Consider the following 22233-nt stretch of genomic DNA (forward strand, 5'->3'; position numbering starts at 1 on the left):
TCTTCTATTTCAACCTGTCAGTTACTTTGAGTTTATTTTATGTCTTAATATTTGTTCTTAATATAAATTTGTTCTTAATATATATCGGCTGTTTTGTCTACACGTCTGTCTGTGCACCATATGCATACCTGGTAATTGTGGAGACCAGAAAATGGCATTAGGTCCCCACAAGTGGGGTTACAGATGACTATCAGCTGCCATGTAGGTGCTGGGAACTGAAGCCAGGTCTTCTCGAAAGGCAGCCAGGGCTCTTAACCATGGAGCCACTTCTGCAGCCTCCCATGTCTGGTAGAAGATTAAACTACCACTTTATTCAGTGTCAGTTTTCTCAGCTCCATTGTTGAAGCCCTGTCCTTTTTCAGTCGTATCTGATGCCTTGGCTAAGGTTTCGTTTCTGAGTCAGCTCTTCTATTCAACATGAGCTCATCTCAGCTGCTCGCTGTTGTGATGACTGTAGTTCCCTTGAAATCAGGAGGCATGATGTCTCTAGCTTTGTTCTTTATTTATGTTGTGTCTGTTATTCTGGGTCATTAGCAGTTCCACAATAATTAGAGGATTGTTATTTCTAACTCTGTATAAAACGTAACTGAAATTTTGATAGGGATTAATTTATATTTGTAATGTCCCTTGAGAAGAATAAACATTAGAATAATAGTAAATTTCATAATTCATAAGCATGATATATACCCCACTTTTATTTGGGTTTAAATGCTTTCATGAATGTTTTGTAACTTTCTGTGGGTTTCTCATCTCTTTAATTTGCTCCTAAATATTGTTCTGATGCTGTGGCAAATATTACTAGTAAAAATTTTCCAACTAAAAATTTCCTTTTGTTAATACCTAAAAATGAAACTAATTTTTTATATTGAAAAAATAGAAGAAACTTGAAAAAATGACGGAAAATTGTGCAAATGTTTCACAGTAGCTGTTTCATACTATGTATTAGTATCTGTATTTGTTTTTCTTCTCATCCAAACCTTTATTTAACTTGCATGTGCAAGGATATTTTAAATATAAGATTATTTTAGGTATCACAAATACCTGTACTCTCCAGGCCTTGGTGTGCATTTTAGGAGTTGGGAGAGAAGTATGTTTTTCAGGACATGGAAGTAAGCAGTCAAGGAGAGCTGCAGCTTTTAAACTAAGAAGTGATTATTTCCCAAAGCTTATGTTTGCTGTATTCAGTGCAGCACCCTCAAGGGCATGAAGCCTAGCATGTATTCAACACAGCACCCTCAAGGGCATGAAGCCTAGCGTGTATTCAATGCAGCACTCTTAAGGGCATGAAGCCTAGCATGTATTCATTGCAGCATCCTCAAGGACAGGAAGTCTAGCAGTGCGGGCTGCTCTCTCTCCTCTGGGAGTCGTCCCTTAACTGAAATCTGCTAGACTATAGAGCAGTGACTCTCAACCTGTGGGTCATAACTCCTTTGGGGAGGGTCGAACAACAGGGGTCTCCTAAGACCATGGGAAAACACAGATATTTACATTATGATTCATAACAGTAGCGAATACAGTTATGAAGTAGCAACGAAAATAGTTTTATCGTCCGTGGTCACCACAACATGAGGAACTGTATTAAAGGGTCACAGCATTAGGAAGTTTGAGAACCACTATGTTAAGAAAAAGAAGAAGAAAAGGGCAGCTCCGCCGGCACAAAAAAGTCCAATTAGGTCAAATCAAACTGAATCAAAATGCCCATCGTTTTATTAAGTAAGACACTCACGGGTGGCCGAGCGCATGGCGGGGAGACAGGAGAGCAGGGAGCCCATGCAACCCCGGAACCATGTGTTTCTCCTCTGGGAGCCCACTTAAATACCCTGTGGGAGTGGTCCTGACTCCCCCAGTGGTCAGGACCTGGCATGCTGGGATTTGGCGTCTAGAGCAATGCAACTCCCTGGCCAGGTTTGCTTGGACGGATGCCAGGGTCTAGGGGCTACGCTCCCAACTTAACACACTGCAAATAAGTTGATGAGCACTAATAAATTCAGAGTCTGAATAAAAAATATTAAAAGAGAAAGTTCCAAACAGGCAAAGGTTTACAGCTAAAGTTCTGACACTTTCTTAAGTATTACAAAATACTATTGCCTCAAGGGGAAATTTTACATAATTTTAAAATCAGTGAATAGAAAATTTTATAAGAAGTTGTTAGCTATTAAAGCACTTAGGAATATATAATGAATTTATAAACCTAAATAGAAAACCTTAAAGGAGAAAAATAAGACAGTAGATAGCTGAGTACTTCATATTTTAAAATATTGACATTAAGCCTCAGAGATACACGCTGCCTACAATATATCTTCCAGATAAGACTGACTAAAACACAGGTGTTCTTTGTTTGCTTGCTTGTATTTTACATCATCTTCTTGCTTAGACTATTTTTATTAATAAAAAAGAAAGTGCGACGCGCATCCTGACCAGCAGGAATGAACGCCACTAAAAACGAGAATTCCTTCCCTGGTCACGTCTTTATTTGGAGCCCTTTGATTGAGGAAAATTGGGGGAAGGGAAGATAGAGCAGGGACGAGAGAAAGCTTAGAGAGAGGAAGTTGGGCCCAGAGGCAGCTGCTTTTAAACGGTGGAGAGGCTTGAACACTGTCCTGATTGGTTAATGCCATTCTGCTGGTCTGAGCATGTGCAGGCAAGGGTGCAGGCAAGGGTGCTCAGCCCCACGTGGCTAAGCCAGGTATACCTCCAAACTGCAGGACCACCTGTGCCTCCAAGTGGCTCCCAACAGCTCCCCCTATTATTGTCTTTAAGAGCAATAAGGCAAAACTATTTTCCAATCTGGTCCCCACCTCATGATGTGTGGACCGATTGAAGAAAAGAAAAACAAGACACACCCTCCGCCAATGCATACCTTCCTCCGTGCTTTGTGGGACTATCTGGTCCCTAGAGGGTGCTAAGGCTATGCATGGCTAATTGCCTATGAGCTCTTTTGAAGGCTGAGAGCCAAACTTGGGGTGAGGATACACATTCCAAGGCTTCCAAGGCCTGTGCCACAAAGACCTTGTCCCTCCTCACTTGGGCTAGCAGGTAGCACACCAATCAAAGACATATAGCACTTCCACCTAGACACAGCATGCCAAGGATATCTCTGCTCCCACCCATTCCTAAGGAAGGAAAAGGCAAAATAGAGTCAGTCAGAAAATTGTTAAGAGATAAGAGGTTGCACAGGGTGCTGTTCAAGTCGATGGTGTGAAACAGCTGCTCTTGACACTGCCCAGAAGGTCATCTCTGCTGCCTCCGCATGAATCTTCCACAGCAGTATCCTTCATTTCTCTGGTCGGTCTTGCTGGCATCCAGATGTATGTCAGCATTCCTAGAAAAACATAAACAAAACTCTCCTCCCAAATTAACATTTAAGAGTACTAAAAACTCTCAGTGTAAAAATTCAGCACAATCAGTACTGGAAGTAGGCTGGTTTTGAACTTAGAGATCTGCAAGTCTCTGTTTCAAAAAGCAAATCTTGTTTGCCTGTACCAGCAAAATTTTGAATTAAAAATTAAGTGTAAAGAATGCAAGAGAAATCCTTTCTCTGGGGGAAGCTGTCACTGGTAGTCCCCCTCTATTGTCTAAAACCAAAGCAGTTGTCACTGGGAATTGAACTCATGACCTTTGGAAGAGCAGGCAGTGCTCTTAACCTCTGAGCCATCTCTCCAGCCCACATTCAGATGAAGAAACCTCTAGGTAGCATTGTTTTATTCCACCCGTTGCCTGAGGCAAAAGGTCCGCCTTTGTTACCTAGGATACGGTAACCAGGTAGACACGCCTTTATTATGATAATTAGGACCAGTCCTGTCTGAAGTTTATGAGGGAAAATGGACGTAGACCATCAATCTGACTACTTCCTGCTGACAAAGGGACGTTGCACATTTTTTGGGGAATCTGACTGAATTACTGAATTTTTGGCGACAAATGTTTTTATCCGACTGAATTTTTTGCGACAGTGGCTGTGAGCGGCGGCAGCAGCAGCTCCGCCTCTGAGGCACGGCCCACCGTGGCGCGCTCCGCATGGCCCAAAGGCATGGCTCCGCCCCGGGCCGTGCGCGGGCTCGCCGGTTATCCTGTATCTGCAAACTGTGCACCCTGCCTCGCCTCAGGCAATGAACTCGCACCGCCGGCCGTGAGTCTTTTTCAAGCTCCGGCGAGGGGGGCATCCGCCCACCCGTGGGGGGCCCGGTTAGGGCCGCGGGGGGCCCCAGTCTCAGACCTTCCCAGGGGCCGGGGAGTGACGAGCACTCAGCATGTGGCCCCGCCGATGAGCTTCCTCTGCCCGCCCATGATGCTATGGAAACGCGGTTCAGAGTTTGGCCCCTCTCTGTCTTAGGTCTTTAGTGGCGCTGCTGCTCACCACGCAGCTTCCGCCTCTGCCTCCCGAGTGCTGGGATTAAAGGCGTGCGCCACCACCACCGGCTACTTCCTCAATCAAAATTAAAGTTTTCTGTATGTGAGAGCCAGAGACTGAGCTCTCTTATCAAAATTAGGCGAAAATCACCTCCAAAAGCTGTGTAGCTCTTTAAGAACAGGAAAGGCAGTCTTCAAGCATGATCAAACTCGCCTCCCTATGAGACTGTTGCCCCGAGTCTCTAACAGCGAGTACGGAGGTGGACGGAAAGGGAGCGGAAGCCGCGGTCTCCCGTACCCCATCGTCCTCATAGTCCCGCCTTAGTTACCTCGCCTTTTTTGCTGCTGTTTTTATTCACACTCCTCCTGCACTGAACTTAAGGAATTTTTCTTCCCCGTTGCTTTCTGTACCTTCTTTCAGATACCTTAACTTTGATTCTTTCTATTTTCTTTCCTTTTTAGGCCTATACTTTTTCCATTCTTTTTCCTCCCCTTTCTGGAGGATTTAACTGACGTCACTCACCGCTCCACGTGTTCAGAGTTCTGAAATTCACGGCTCTCTGTGTCCTGGTGTCTGATTTCGGCTTTTTCTCCCGGGCTTTCAGCACGTTGCTGGGCGCTTCCTTCTCAGGGTCCCCCGGCGTAGTTGTCAGGGTCCCTCGGCGTCCCGGGGTTTCGAGCACCAGTTGCGACGCGCATCCTGACCAGCAGGAATGAACGCCACTAAAAACGAGAATTCCTTCCCTGGTCACGTCTTTATTCGGAGCCCTTTGATTGAGGAAAATTGGGGGAAGGGAAGATAGAGCAGGGACGAGAGAAAGCTTAGAGAGAGGAAGTTGGGCCCAGAGGCAGCTGCTTTTAAACAGTGGAGAGGCTTGAACACTGTCCTGATTGGTTAATGCCATTCTGCTGGTCTGAGCATGTGCAGGCAAGGGTGCAGGCAAGGGTGCTCAGCCCCACGTGGCTAAGCCAGGTATACCTCCAAACTGCAGGACCACCTGTGCCTCCAAGTGGCTCCCAACAAGAAAGTAAAATTTGATGATACATATCTAATATGTCTTTAGAGGTAGCATTGTAATTAGAGGTTTTATATTTTTGACCTTGTCTAGCTTTTCATAAAAATGTCATGAAAATACTATTTAAGAGGGCACATTATTTTGGTTCAAAGTAAGCATATCTCTGAATCAAATTGCTTTCGAAATGTGGTTATCAAGACAACTGGTCACAGTTTCAGGCACAAGTGTCCTGTGATCCAGCGAATTTTAGAAACTCACTGGGTTAAACAGAGTCGAATTGCTTTCTTTATTGCATGGCTGGTGGGCGACAAGTCCATTACTGTATAATGTGAATTTCCAAGCAGGCTTTCCAAATGTTTTTGGCCACCAAAGACCCTTTGTGTGTCCCATGTCAATGCATTGATAAATGCTACCCAATGGGAGGCTCCATTTGTTCCGGCTTCAGACTCCAGATTTCCTGAACAACAAACTTTCCTTCTCAGCAAGCAGGAGTTTCCAGCTGAAAAGCAGCAGAAATGGTGGAATGTAAACTAGAAAACTGGGAAAAAAACATACAGTATAGCTTCTTTGGAACTCTGGCCTGTGAATTTGGCATATTTTATCCATTTAATTAATAAGCAGAAAAATGGAATTAGGAGACCTTGCGTGTGAATACATGCCATTTAAATGAGATGTTAAAAAGCTAGAAACATAATTACTCTTGAGATATTAAAGCAATCCCAGACTTTTATAAGGGTAAAGGTTTTGGGCATTACTTCATTGGCAATATTCCTGGTTGCTGCCTGGAACCTGTGGTTAACTAGGGCACCAGCCATCCCTGCATGAAATGAAGGTGCTGGCAATCTGATGAGAAGTACGCGCCAAGGGAGCAGGGAGCTTTGAAAGTGCTTGGAGACCATGGGAGGTAACGGTTGGGAGACAAAAGCAATCATTGCCACAGAGTCAGTAATGGAAAAAGTCAGTAGGTCTCGCTACATATCTCTACTGCCACTCTGCTCTCCCAGGTCTCTGTGCTGGCAGGAGAGAGTGCTCCATGTGGCTCAATGCTTAGGCACCAAACTGAACATCCAATCAAGTGCACAGGCCTTCACTGGGAATGCTGGACTGTGTCCATGCCATGGAATAGAAGCCCAGCAAGTTCCCATCAATACTGACCCTGCCCTCTAAGAACATGTAGGCTTAGGGCTTAAGAAAAATTTTGGTTAATATTTAATACTTATATACTTTTATAAATATGCTATGACTTTGAGTTACATGTATGACATAGTGATGACCTTTAAGTAATTATCCTTCTTTATAAGTACAAGCAAAATCCTCTTTTTCTAACTGCTCTGATATTTGCTAATCATTCAGCTAGATGTGCTATAGAACACGGGCAGCATCTCTTCTACCTAGCTGTAATCCTGTCTCCATTAATAACCCCTCTTCCCTCATCATCCCCAGTCCACCTACTCTCCCATTCTATTATCAGTCTCTAAGATCAACATTAAAATGTTGAAATATTCCACTGATGAGGGAGATCATGCAACGTTGATCTTTGTGGGCTTCACTTACCACAGCTAACAAGGCATTCTCCAGGCCAGGACACATTGTTACAACTTACATAGCTTCATGCCTTTTTAATATCTTTTTAAAATATATTTATTCAGGGGAGTTTGGCATATATGCCATGGTGTGCATGTAGAGATTTTAGGACAACTTGCTTGAGTTGGTTCTGTCCTTCAACCATGTAGGTCCTGGGGATCAAACTCAGATCATTAAGTTTGATGACAAGTGCCTTTTACCCACTGAGTCATCTTGCTAATCCGGATTTCATTTTACATATATTTTACACATATATTATCCATACACACATACATATATAACGATCCACATATATACACATATATGGTATCTGGATGTTACACATCAGTTTTCTCCATTCATTTATGATCATTCTGTACATTCCATGTCTTCTTATTGTAAACTATGCTAAAATAATGAAAGCATGTCCATGACTTTTCAACATGTTGATTTCATTTGCCAGTAGTGGAATATCTGGATCCTATGATAGTTTTGGGTTTCGTTTAAGAAGCCTCAAGCCAGGTGGTGGAGGTGCATACCTTTACTCCCAGCACTAGGGAGGCAGAGTCAAGTGGATCTCTGTGAGTTTAAGACCAGCCTGGTCTACAGAGCATGTTCCAGGACAGCCAGTGCTACACAAAGAAACCCTGCTTTGAAAAAAAAAAAGAAAAAAAGAAGAAAGGAAGGAAGAATGAAAGAAAGAAAGAAAACCTCTAGACTATTTTCAAAAGTGATATACAAAAAAAAAAAAACCTTCTCCAAATAATCAATACACTTTACAATGTTTTTACAGAGGAAGATTCAGCCCTGGCTGACAGACTATGAAAAGATTATGTACAGAAGGGAGCACAGTGTGTGCTTGGGTTTTGTTGAGTGAGAGTGTTCCCTTCCTGTGGTCCGTTTCTTAGGACTGGCATCGTTCTGAGGGAGAGAAGCAAGTAGCCTTCCTCTTGCGTCAATGCTAGCATTGCCCTACACATTAACAACCAATAATGTTTTGTAAATGAAATGAATATTGAAAGGCGCTATAAGAATATTTTCGACTTTGAATAGTTATCTTTGCTTTTAATGTGTAGCACACTCATCAAGAAAAAGTACCCATAGCATCTGCAGAACAATTCATAATTCCACCCTTTCCCTTACTAACTACCTTCTAAAGCACGACAGTTATTCATCATAGACCTGTGTACCTCCTTTTCGAAGGGCATTTCTGCCAAACTTGCGCAGATCTCTTTGAAGCATCAGAGAAAGAATTTAAATGTGACTGTTATCTCAGGTATGGCATGAAATGCAGTCTTCCTTTTCAAAAGACATTGATATACGAGGCTACTTGTGAAGGTTGGGTTACAGCCAGATCACCGAGGTTCCACCTGTGCTTCACCTATAACTCTGTCCTTACTCAAGACTTTCTGAAAGATTTAAAACTCTCCTTATCCAGATTTTTTTCCATTAAGTCATGGGACACCTAATTCCCACTGAAATTCATCTCTATAAGATCATTAAGACAGCTTTTGTGCTCAAAAGTAAAGCAGGAAGAGAGAAGTTGAGTGTGAAAGGGAGTCTTAGAAATTAAATGTGCAACCTTGAAATTAAAGGTGCAATAAATATGAACCTCGAATAAATTGCTTATGATGCAATAAAGTAGAATTATGGATGTGGCAATAAAGGGAGGCAATATAATATTGTGTATTTAAGGAGCAGCCATCAGCAGAGGAATGGATCAAACTGCCATCTTGTTTTCTGTTGACAGCTTCTGGAAGAGCTGTGATTCTCAGTGAATGCAAAACAGGAGCCAGCACGGAAAGCTTTCCATTTCTAGATCATCATTTAATAGGTCACCCTTGCTTTCTGAGTGACCTCACAATTTGTCACAGTGGATATATAGCAGCTAGTTGGGGGTGTGCGAGGTTATTAGAACACAAACAGTAATATCCTCATCTGACCCTGTACACTCCAAATAAAGTAGAGAAATAATATAAATAAAAAATACCAATGAATCCTGGAATGCAGTTAGGCAATGTACTTGCAAAATGGAAACAGAGAGGTAGAAATGGCTACTGAATGTGTCGAGAAAAATGACACTTTGGAAGGAGAAATAGGATAATTAAAATCAGCTACTATTAGCAAGTATCAGTAAAGTGTGGTTGGCAGCTATAAAATACACCTGACCATGAAGAATGAGTTCTAGTGTTCAAAGCATAGCAAAGTAACTGTATAGTTAGTAATGTATTATATATTTAAATTTCCTACAACAGAAAGTATTAGAATGTTTTCACAAAAATAAATGATAAACAGGGAAAGAGAGAAATATTCTCCTTACACTTCTCAGATTGGTACACATTTTACAAATGGATGTATACATATATAGATATATTAAAATATGGTACTGTACCCCACAAATTTAGTTATTTTGAATCCATTCGAAGGGAAATAAAAATTAAAAATAAGTCAATCTGGTTACTGCATTCATTCTCTGTAGCTGCTACAGAAAATTACCTCAGAACTACTGAAATGGATTACCCAATAAAATACTTGCAATACATCTGTAGCCCAGCACTGTGGAGGCAGATAGGTGGGTCCCTGGAGCACACTAGTTGGCCAACCTAGCAGAACTGGTGAGATCCAGACTCTGTAAGAGATCCTGTATCAAAAACAAAGCAAAATAAAACAAAATAAACAACCAAAAATCTGAGTAGAGAGTGATCTAAGAAGACACTGATGTCCACTACATGCAGAAGTGTGTGCATGTGTACATGCAAAGATGTACATACACCCCCCTGACACCTTTTTTTAAATTATTTTTTATTTATTTTACATACCTACCACAGTTTCTCATCCCTCCTCCCCACCTCCCCATCCACTCCTCCTCAGTCCCTATTCAAAAAGGAGCAGGCCTCCCATGGGCCTGCTCCCATGGGTCATATCAAGTTGAGGCAGGATGGGCTCCTCCCCCTGCATCAAGGTTGGGGGAAGCAACCCAGCTTGAGGACTGGGTTCCCAAAAGCCAGATCAAGGGCAAGAGACAGGTCATGATCCCACTCCTAGGAGTCCCACAAACAGACCAAGCTACACAACTGTCACACACATGTAGGGAGCCTAGGTTGGTCCTATGCAGGCTCCCTAGCTGTAGATCCAGTCTATGAGCTCCCAGGAGCTCAGCTCACCTGTCTCTGTGGGTTTCCCTGTCATGATCTTGACTCTCTTTGTTCATATTTTCCCTCCTTCCTCTCTTCACCTGGACTCCCGGAGCTCCACCCAGTACTTGCCTGTGGATCTTTGTGTCTTTTTCCATTAGCTACTGAATGAAGGTTCTATAATGACAAATAAGACGGTCACCAATCTGATTACAGGAGAAGGTCAGTTCAGGCATCCTGTCCACTATTCTTAGGAAAAGTCTTAGCTGGGGTCATCCTTGCGGATTTCTGACAGGGAAATTTCTCCCTAACTCCAAAATGCCTCCACACATAAAGGTATCTCTTTCATTATTCTCCCTGTCTGTACTGCCCCCAACCCACCCAACCTGATCCTTCAAGTTTCCATACCTCCACACCCCCAGAACCACACACCTTTAAACTTGACTATAGAAAGTAACAGAAATGCACTCCCTAGCAGTTCTAGAGACCAGAAGATCAAATTCATGGAACTGGCTGTGTCCTGCTCTCTCCTGACACTATCCAAGTGAATTGGTCCCTGCGTATTCTAGCTTTTATTGACTGTGGGAACTCCTTGGCTTGTCTACAGTTGTTGTTAAGAGATTCTCTCCAGGACAATAGCATTATACACTACTTCCACTACAATGACACCCTAATTTCCACATTCAGAAACAACTTCTATAACATCTACATGAGTATAGCAAACTTCCTAGCTGACATTTCCAATTAAATACCTGAGAAGCATCACAGAATAATTGCATTCCAAGAAGCTCCCTCTGCCCTGCTCTTCAGCAACATCAGTGACTGCTTAAATCTCCAAGCACAACGTCATCCTTCATCCTCATCTCATGGGCGTTGTCAGGCAACCCTGCCAGCACGACCTTCTATTCACCAATTTCTTTTCACACTGTCAATAACAACAATCTGCATTTAGCCACATCATCTCTCCGCTGAATTACTAAAGTAGCCTCTTGTGAAGCAAATTCTCCTGGGCTTGGCTCTTGCCTATTTTCTCGATCTCATTGATACTGACATCAGGGTGATTCTTTCACGATGTGATAGATCATTTAGCCACTCTGTCCAAACCCTTCTGCTAGTGTTCCACACCTCTTAGGATTTTAGCCGTAGCCCTATCGCTGTTTCCTAAACTCCGTCATCTGTTCCACTCTACCTCCTTCACTGAGTTCTTCTACCAGTCAAAGTCTGGCTCAGTCAACTGTAGCCATACCACCCCTTAAAAATGACCCAGAATAACCCCCTCTTTCATTACTTTGCTCTCTCTGCAGAACACTTTGCTCCCAGGATCTTCAGTCCATGCCTTAGTTCTTCAGATTCTGACACATGTATCATTTTAGTGAAAACTTACCTGGCTTCTCAATAGACATGTCAATGCCCTTCTTTTCGCCTCTGAATAACATCTAAAACAAAAGCTCCTAAAGTCACGTGTTAATATTTTCATTCTCCACCTCCCCTCATTATTTCTCCCTTCTTCTTTCTCTCTTGAATCTCACTATGTAGGCCTGGCCTGGCCTGGCCTGAAACTCACTGTGTCAACCAAGTTGGTCTGAAATCCACAGAGAACTGTTTGGCTCTGCCTGCCAAGTGCTGGGATGACAGAAACTCACTATCCTGCCTGGATGGATATTGTTCATCTCACTTTTACATGGGTGTAATCACAGTGCCTCATATAACTCTGATTTTTAACGTACAAAGCATTTTATGAATAAATGACTAGATGAAACAATAACTCATTGGATGAATTATTAAATTCTGAAAAATATTCAGGGACCATAGCATATAAAATCAACCAAAATAATAACCATGTGCTTATTCATGTATATGCACTCACAGTGCACATCTAATGCATTTCTAAAATGGCTATTGGGGTCTATATTTACTATTATAAGTCAAGCCAAGTCAAAACAATATTCCTTTTATAGGAACAGGACGTAAAGTCTTGATTTTCATGTGGTTTTGTCATCGTAAAGTGAAGTAAATTCCGTGATTGTATTTCTTAGTGGTTTTGGAAGGAGAAAGTGTGTAATTGTTACGCTTCTCATTCATCATCCAGTTAAACCCTCGTAGAAGGAGCCAGGATGGAAATGATGGGCAATTATATTCTTATATTCTTTAAGGTCCATGGCTTTATGCCTCCAGCCATGTTCTTAATATCTCCATCATGTGTTTCCTGCTCTATAGAAACTGTGACTAGAAGGCAGGTACCAGAGATAGCTATTGAATACCCTTGGAAGAAAGAAAGAAAATAAAGAAATAGTTGGCTCTGGAGCAAAGCTGAGAATTTTCACAATGCTTGTTCAGCCATCTTCCATTACAATTCTAAAAGAATGACATGTGAATCAGGAAAATGTTTAAAACTGTTTGTTAGATTTCTACTGTTGTATGTGCCTTAAAAGATGGATTCGTTAAAGGTATGGTTTCCAGAGTGGCACTGTTCAGGGTGCTGGAGACCTTTGAGATGTGCAACCTTATGGGAAGTCCTTAGGTCATCGAAATAACTTCCTCAAAGGGGTCATTACTCTTCCCCTCTTTGCTTTCTGGTCACAAAGCAAGCAGTTTGTCTTCCAAGCACTCTTACCATGATCTATTGCTTCATCATAAACCCAGAGCTATGGAGCCAATACATCATGGGCAAGAATCTCCCAAACGCTGAGCCAAAATACACCTTTTCTTTTTATAAATAAATTACCTCAGGCATTTTATTATAGTGAAAGAAAGCTGACATATGCACCATGGCAGGGCTGTATGTTCAGAAGACTCCTGGAATAGGACATTTATTCTCAGCCTTCTCGGAGTGCCACCCTTTGCTTGCAGTCTTCATGTTGTTAATCCAATCGTAGAAGGATTTATCATGGTAGACAAGTCTCTTAAAGTCCACATGGAATTGCTTGGTGCAAATCAAAAGCTCCGTGTTGACCTCTTCTCATCCCGCACCCACCATTACTTCTGGGAGGCAACCTCCTCTACGTGCAGATATGGTTATGTGTGGTTCCCGTGAGTGACTGCCGTGGGAAGGTGCAGCAGCAGGAACAGAAATGCACTGTGATTGGAGAATTCTACCTCTTAAAGAGAATTACACTGACTTTTCTTTTGTTTGTCTTACACTACAGTCCCAAGAAGAGAGAGCTATTCAGATAAAAGTGACTGACACTAAACTGTTAAAATTTTCTATTTTAAATTCCTTGAGGTAAAAGGACAGGATGAACACACTAGCTTCCTAGTGGTGGACAAGACAAACAAAAACCACCACTTAATCAAACAACCAAACAGACTAGGTGGTTTAAAAGGCAGAACTAGATGGATAGGTTTTCACTGTCACAGAGGCTGGGGGTATAGGACCAAGGAAGGTGGGCTCATCTTCTTCATGGACCGCAGGTTGCCATTTTCCTTTTCTTTGTCCTTGTGTAGATTATCCTCTGCATGATTTTATGAAGGTATATACTGTGTGTCATGGAATCCCAATGTCTTTTTCCTTTTCGAAGATTTACTTAATTTTATTTGATGTGTATGGGTATTTTGCCAGCAGGTGTATTCATATATCCATATGCATGCGCTGCTTGCAGAGGTCAGAACAAAGTATCATTTCCTCTAGAACTGGAGTTACAAATGCTCGTTAGCTGCAGTCCAGGTACTGGGACTCAAACTCCCAGATCCTCAGAAAGCAAGAAATGCTCTCTGCTCTGAGCCATCTTTCCAGTCCCTCTAGATTCTTTTTTCTAGCAACAACAGACTAGGTCAGGGAACACCCTTGTTATTTCATCCTAACCTAATCACACTGTAAAATACAGTTAGTTCTCAGGTATAGGGTGCTGAGGTTAGGGATTCAGCATGTGGATTGGGCCTGGAAACACTGCTGGCTGTAATAGCGACATACACACACAAGAAGGATTTTAGTTCAAATTTACTCAAAATCGTGGATATATTCTTTGTTTTATAGTCTTTATTTAGTGACTGTGTTTGGTAGCTATGCTCAAATACAGGAGCATAGAGTATATGATACAATATTTATATAGTATACCAGTATAAGTAAATGTAAGCCCTATTTGTGCCAACTTCTATTCTTCCAAAGCACAGTGGGAGAAAAATCAACATAAGAAACCCACAGGCCTTCGAAAATCAAGTCTAAATACACACAATATTTTCAAAACTCTTACCTACTTTGGTATTTATTTGAAATATGGTTGTTCCCTTATCCTTGCAAATAGGACAAACATCTTGTACAGAATGCTAGAACCTGATTTTTTTTTGTCAGTTTTATATTTTTTCCTAAACAGGGTTTCTCTGTATAGCTTTGGAGCCTGTCCTGAAACTCACTCTGTAGACCAGGCTGGTCTCATACTCACAGACATCCACTTGACTCTGCTTCCCTAGTGCTGGGACTAAAGGCATAGGCCCCTACCACCTGGCTAGAGTATGATTCTTAAAAGCTCAATAGGTGGTGGTAGTGGTGCACACCTTTAATTCCAGCACTCCAGAGGCAGAGACAGGTGGATTTTTGTGAGGTCAAGGCCACCCTGGTCTATAAGAGCCTGTTCCAGGACAGCCAGTGCTAAGAAGGAGAAAAAAGTACTATGATGAATGAGGGAAGGCAAAGGAAGCAAGCAAAAAGGAAGGGGAGGAAGAAAAGAGAAAGGGGTGGGAGGGATGAGGAGAGAGAGGTGAAAATGAGTTGCGCAGGTGTCCCTAGGCATGTATTAATTAACAACTCCACATCACAAATCTGGAACTCTGGAGAGGAGACTAACCATAAGTGCCTATATCCACCTTCTGAGGACGAGTCTTGCTTCTGTTAACAATTTCTGTTTCAGCAGATACTGTGTTTTTGGTACTCCCCTAGCAGTCCATACACATCATATTACTGTAGATTTGGGATATTTATCAGATGCCCTTTCTTGGAGAAAAAGGAGACTATGGCAGGGTGCTGAACTTGGGATGCCATGATCAGGTAAATGAAACACAGCAATTTCCCTTAAAATGATAAAATGGCATTCACCTACACACTATGTTGACAGAGGTTTCTGTCCTTCCTGGTCCCACAATTGTTCAATCCCAAAGAAACATAGAGATCTACATTAATTATAAACTGGTTGGCCTAGTAGCTCAGGCGTCTTGTTAACTCTTACATTCTACATTAAACCGTAATTCTTGTCTGTGTTAACCACATGGCTGGGTACCTTTTATCAGCGAGGCATTCTTGCTTCCTCTGTGTCTGTGTGACAAATGCAGACTGAGTCTTTCCTCTTCCCAGAATTCTCCTGTTCTCACCATCCCACCTATACTTCCTGCCTGGTTACTGGCCAATCAGTGTTTTATTAAAGCAATACAATTGACAGATCTTTACAGGATAGGAGACCATTGTCACACAGCACTTCCCCCACCCCACCCCCTTTTTTCAAAACAAGAACTCTGAATTTAATCTTCTTTTTAGTTTTCTTCTTGACCATTATCCATAACAACTTGTAACCAACATCTTAAACAAAGAAGAACATACATAATGCATTTTTGGGAATGTGGGTGTAGTTTTCCAGGCTACTTCCTGCTGATTGGGTGTACTGAGATCTTATGGAAACCTAAATAAATTTTGAAGTATGGTCAAGTCCTGACTAGAATATTCTGTGAAGCTTGATCACCTCAGCCAGCACTCTTAAGAATGTTCTGGATGTAGAACTCAGACATCTGGGTCATCTGATCCTATTGGATATTTCTCAAGGGATCTTCATTGATCAAACCTGATTTTTCATAGCCCAGAATGAATCCACAGCCTCTCATTTCCTGTGGAAACAAAAGCAAAACTTCTTATCCAAAGTAACATATCTTTTGACTTAAATTTTGAAGTCAAGTCATTTTCAAAACACATATATTGGATTAATCCAGCAAAATTTATAATCGAATCTCTTTTAGCAGCTGTTGCTCCTTCCTCAGCCATTAAACAATTCAAAGACAACACAATAACACAGATTATCTGTGTATTTTTCATCTTTACATGGCATTATTTTAAACTCAATTTCTTTTATTTTTAATTTTTGTTTTTATTGAGACAGGGATTCTTTGTATATTTCTGACTGTCCTGAAACACACTCTGTAGATCAGGCTGTCCTTGGACTCACAGAGATTTGCCTACCTCTGCTCCCACCAAGTGCTGGGGTTAAAGGTGTTTGTGTCCCCACACCCAACTTCTCTCTCTCTCTCTGTCTCTCTCTGTCTCTCTCTCTCTCTCTCGCTCTCCCTTTATTTTAAGGACTTTATCCTCTTTCTTCTCTTTCTTTACTCTCCCAGGTCTACATATGTCATAAGCATCATTTAAGTGTTTGGTGGTGGGGCCTCTTAAAAGAACTGCAAGATTTTTGCAACTAAAGCTGAGTCAGAAAGACTCTCTTAAATGAGATGCACTGCCTCTAGCAAACAGAGCCCACCCAAGAAAGTGCTGCTACCAAGAAGCCATGTTTAACTCTGCTCTTTTGTGTCTAGTATTACTTCCCAAACTCTCTTAGGTTTCATGTGGATGTAGTTGTCCCTGTAGGCACCATTTTGTTGACAGAGGTTTCTGCTCCACCCAGTCCTGCAGCCATTTAGTCCCAAAGAAATACATAGAGATCTTTATTAATTATAAAATGGTTGGCCTAGTAGCTCAGGCTTCTTATTAACTCTTACATCCTATATTAAACCATAATTCTTGTCTGGGTTAGTCACATGGCTTGGTACCTTTTATCAGCGAGACATTCTCGTCTTGCTTCCTCTGTGTCTGGGTGACTACTGCAGGCTGAGCCTTTCCTCTTCCCAGAATTATCCTGTTCTCATTTATACTTCCTGCCTGGCTACTGGACAATCAACATTTTATTAAAGCAGTACAAGTGACAAATCTTTACAGGGTAGAAGACCATTGTCCCACAGCAACACTAAATACATAAAAATAAACAAATACCTTTTTAAAACCCAAGCAGATTCAGTTTGTGCAAAAGCCAACTATAGACCAGAGGAATAATTTTGAACTGAGCACCAAGTTTCAAAATTGGTAACAACTGGTTTGTATTGCCATCAGCAATGTTCAATAATATCAATCCTTTTCTAGGGAATAATTATGTTTTCAAAGTATTGGTCTGAATTTACCAATTTGCTTTATAGAGCAGGGACTAATGGAGAATTATCATCCCCATTTAGAGGTGATAAAGCAGAAATAGCTTGGTGATGTGAAAACATGAGCACATACACTCATGTGCTGACAGTCAGACCTCCAAGTTTGTCACAGATGAGTCTTGTGACTGAATTATTTGGGACCAATGTGTGCTATCTCTTTCCTTTTCATTGACTAAGACAGGAAAAATATCTCCTTCTTGGCTTGCAAGTTATAAAGTTTTGATGAAAACTACATGGAAGAGCTACTCTAAGATGATTTTCTTCCCGCAACTTAAAAATCTCATAGAATTAGGTAAAGTCAGTGTTCATATTACACAACTTCTATTCTTTATCCGGAAGTACATCCCCTCCCGCAGCCTGCCCTGCACGGTGAGCTGCTGCTCTCCTCACAGGCTGAGCTTGACTTTCTCCCTAAGTAGCTGCAGCCTGAGCATCTTAAGATGTCTTGGTCTTGATGGGTCAGGTTCTAAGTGACATGGATTCTGTCCAGGATCCTTGCTGGGGCTGGGAGACTAAACTACTAAACAAACAATTGCCAGTAACTACCATGGGAATTTTAATAGCAAAAACCTTCAATGTGGGTCACCTTGACCACAGCAATGAGCTTATCTTACATCAATTTGCCTGTGACCACTCAGTGCTTCTTGCCTGACCTCCTCACCTGTCAGTCCACTGTCTGCTACAGCTCCCAGAGAAAAATAAAAGGTTCATTTCTAATTCCCCACTTGTGACTGTCAGCAGGAAAACACAGCATTTTCTGATACTACTCTTGGAACAACTTTCTCTCCCCTGGGTCCTTAGATGAAAGTTAGCATGACATCATCATTTATTCTTAAGTATGGTTTCATAGAGAACCATAGTAGTAATCTACATAGGAATGGTTCAAGCTATTGATCTATAAATGCCAGAAACATAGTTAAAAGAAGCCAAATTAGGTTACTATAGGTCTTAGCTCTCATAGCTAGACACTATAGTTAATTAAGAAATAAAGTCAATTCAACAGAAAGCTATACACGTGCTTTTAAAAAATCTAATCCTTCAAAATAAGGCCAGTATAATTACATTTAGTTAAAATCTGTACACTGGATTTCCTCTTCTGAGAAAGAACAAATAAAAATCATGCACATGGTGACTACTTGTGCTTTTCATTCTCTCTCTCTCTCTCTCTCTCTCTCTCTGTGTGTGTGTGTGTGTGTGTGTGTGTGGCGTGTGCTTACCTGAGCCAACAAAGTTTAGAAATACCTAATTCTGAGCTTTAATAAAGATCAATGAGAGTAGATCAATTACAGCCTACAAGCATCCAGCACACCATGGGCAGAGAGTTATGGCCTATTTTCAGAGGAAGCAAAGAATTGGGTAAGTAAAGGACTTAGCTAAATAGAGGTCAGTTTATGCCACTTCAAGGAAATGTTCTGTGTTTACTGAATTAATCTCTGGAGTGCATTTCAAGAAAATTAAGAACTATAAGTTAACCATATCTATATTCCATTCAATACCAGTATTTCAAGTAAAGTGAGAGTTGGAGTCTCCATGATATTGTGTGTAGTGAGACAGAGACACGTGTTTAGGATGGCAGACCTAGGGCGTGACAGAACTTGTTTCCAGAGTTAGAACACAAGTTTGCTTCAGGGTCTATTCAAATATTTTTTTCAAACAGAGAAATAGCCCTTCTTTGAATCTTTCCATAAGCTTTGTGATATATTAGGATGCATACACTATGACCCAAGACATCTGAGCCATAAAACCTAGAAAAGATGTTTTCATTCTGAAAACTGTCAAAGAAGGATTAACTCTATTTTGCCCCAGTCCACCCCTGCCCATTACCACTAGAGCTAGGATCTAGAACATCTGCTTTAAAATAAATTTCTTTTATCTTTAATCATTTGTATGTGTGTAGGTGGAGATATGCACATAAATGCATGTGGGTGGGGGTATGCACATGAGTGTGTGTGCATGGGGGTGTGCACATGAGTGTGTATAAATGGGGGTGTGCACATGAGTGTGTGAATGGGGTTGTGCACATGAGTGTGTGTGTGAATGGGGGTGTGCACATGAGTGTTTGTGAATAGAGTTGCGAACATGAGTATGTGTGAATGGGCGTGTGAACATGAGTGTATATGAATGGGGGTATGAACATGAGTGTGCGTAAATGGGGGTGTACACATGAGTGTGTGTGAACGGGGCTGTGCATATGAGTGTGGGTAGGTGGGAGTGTACACATGAGTGTGTTGAGGTATGTGAAAATGAGTGTGTATGGGTGGGATGCACACATCAGTGAACATGACTGTCTGGGGGTGGGTGTGCACATGAGCATGTAGGGGTGTGTAGTGATTTAATTTGTATTTTAATAAATAAAGCTTGCTTGAAGTTCAGAGAGTAAAATAACTGCATTGATCAACCTTATAGATCAGGAAGTGATGACACACACCTTTAATTCCAGTAGCCAAAGTAGTTTGTTATAGAAACCAGACTGTAGTGGTTCATGCCTTTAATCCCAGCACTATAGAGACAGGAAGAGACACACAGTCTCATTCTGAGATTCCCAGAGGCAGGATTGCCATTTTGGTCTAAGGTAGAGGTAAAAGCCAGCGACTGGTTGTTTTACTTTTCTGATCTTCAGGTTGAACCCCAATTCTGTCTTTGGGTTCTTATTAATCATGCTACAGGGGTGGGTGAGCACATGAGTGCAGGTGCCTGGCAGTGTGTCAGATATTCTGGAATCTGACTCACAGAAAGGTGTGAGCAGTCTAGAATGGGTGCTGCAACTGAGCGTGGGTCCTCTATAGGAGCCATATACATGATTTGTAACTGCAGAGCCATCTCTCCAGCTCCTAGAAACTCTGATTTTAGTAGAAAAGTCTTAATCCCAAGGCAGGATTCCCTACCAGAATAGAGTTTAAATTATGTTCAGGTCAAACACAGTATAACTCTTGTGAAAATCAGAGAAAATTGCTTTCTACTACATTATTAGCTATGATTCCGTGGTATCAATAGTTGGAATACAGCCACCATCTAAGAAGTATTATACATTCAGTATCGGATTTAAAACCCTAAGCATGTATGTATGAAGTTAGAACTATTTGTTTGTAAGTGACACATTCTGATAACATTCAGCCTAGATTCTGTCTCTACCCTGGTCATTCTGGCGCTTATTATTTTGGGTCTTTTGTTTATACTTTACAATCTTCTTTTAAAACAGTGATATTTCACATGTCTAATGATTCTCATGCATCTTCTTTTGCTTCTGCAGGAGGGATTTTTGAAACTGTGGAAAACGAACCTGTTAATGTTGAAGAATTAGCTTTCAAGTTTGCAGTCACCAGTATTAACCGAAACCGAACCTTGATGCCTAACACCACATTAACCTATGACATCCAGAGAATTAATCTTTTTGATAGTTTTGAAGCCTCCCGGAGAGGTAACTATTTTTCCTCTTTACGAAGCTTCTTCGGGTGATAAGTCTGCTACACAGGTCACCTTTTCACTGCTTGCCCTTTTTTGAAGTAGGCTTCTTAGTGCAAATGGGTTGTAGGAATTCCTGGTCCTCGATGTCACTGATCAATGCAATCCGGACTCACCTAACAGACGCTGCCTAGCCGTGTTTTCTGGGCCTTTCTGATTAGCTTCTCCTTCAGTGCCCTCCACTCTATGATTAACTGGTTCAGCTGTGAATGGAAAATGTCAAGCTTGATCTGTTTTTCCTTCCCGAAGCTGAGATACCACCATGAAATTGCACAATGCAGTCAAATAAAACTTTGTGGAAGGTCACATCCACCAAGCATGTAAAAGTGCCCAGGACATATATACGTCAAGCCTGGGATCAGAAGAGGCTGCTTCAAACAGCGGCCTTTATCTAACATCTATTCATTTTGTTGTTGTTGTTATTTTTGCACTTTTTGGCAAAATCATAAAAATATGAAGATTAAATCTGTGAGAACAAATCACAATTTGATTTTCATTTTTTTCTTCTGAACAGAAGACAAATACCTAAAAAGTAATTTATAAACAGGCTGCAAGCTTTGTCATGTGGGCTGAGTCTTAGGAAATGTAGGAGCTGGTTTAGATATCCCCTGAGCACCCCCAGAGCTGTTGTCTGATGATCCCATGTACATGAAGCATGGCCTCTGGCTATGGCACTGCTGATTCATAAGGTTAAAGATTTTGTGGAAACAAAGGTTGCTGCTCATCTTGAGCCTTTAAAGAACCCTTTTCCTTCCAGAACACACTTTGCCTTTTTGCAGACACATCCATAACACGTGTCATCAATTCCTGTTTTTGGAGGTTCCCAAGTGACTGATAGGTAAAGGTTAACAGAAATGACCTAGATACCTCAGAGAACGTATTTGCCTGGAACACATGCCTTATGGCATTGCAGTGCTACTTACGAACACAACGTAAGTCTTTCTTCATCGAGTAGATGAAGGTTAATACAATAATAATGTATCTACATATGCCATAATCTTAGTGCAATAACTCTGCTTTTAGAAGACTGCACATTGTGGTGTATGCCTATAATCCCAGCACTCTTTTAAAAAGACCAAGATGAATTTGGGCCAGACTCACACAGTTTTGAGGGCCACATAGCAAAACTCTGCCTCAAAAAAAAAAAAAAAAAAGATTCCTTATAGGACAAAGCTGCCTATTGACTCTCTCACTCTATATCTCTGTCTCTCTTTTTTCTGCATGTTCTCTCTCTATCTCTGTCTCTCTCATATACTTTTGAACAATACTTTTAAGACAGTGACATTTAACAGCTTATCACTTAACTTCGAGCCACAAAAAAAAATATTAAAAATTGAACTTTACTATGATCTGAAGATCCAACCATACTTGTAAATTAAACACTCCAACAAACATAACTGTAAAGAATTGATTTTCTGTCAAGAAATATTAGCATCCTAGAGAAAGGACATCTTCACAGGGATCTCAATCCGTCGCTCACGCTGGCTAAGATAATCTGCATGCTCTCGTGCTCACACTTCATCTGGCTAATGAACACATAC

General features: G+C 41.3%; 1 protein-coding gene and 1 pseudogene across 7 annotated transcripts in view; one reads left to right on the forward strand and one right to left on the reverse strand.

Annotated features, from left to right (window-relative positions):
- The window catches only part of Grik1 (glutamate ionotropic receptor kainate type subunit 1), a 391370-nt gene that overhangs the window by 219115 nt on the left and 150022 nt on the right, over window positions 1–22233 (forward strand). For all 7 annotated transcript variants that reach the window (XM_087899389.1, XM_087899394.1, XM_087899401.1 and 4 more), the window contains exon 2: window positions 20481–20648. In XM_087899389.1, coding sequence (XP_087755515.1) covers window positions 20481–20648 — 168 coding nt within the window. The remainder of the gene's footprint in view (window positions 1–20480; window positions 20649–22233) is intronic.
- LOC148122910 (Nuclear RNase P) lies at window positions 4052–4278 on the reverse strand (annotated as a pseudogene).

The sequence above is a fragment of the Myodes glareolus genome, chromosome 2 (genome assembly GCF_982192425.1).
Source record: "Myodes glareolus chromosome 2, mMyoGla1.1, whole genome shotgun sequence".
Lineage (NCBI taxonomy): Eukaryota > Metazoa > Chordata > Mammalia > Rodentia > Cricetidae > Myodes > Myodes glareolus.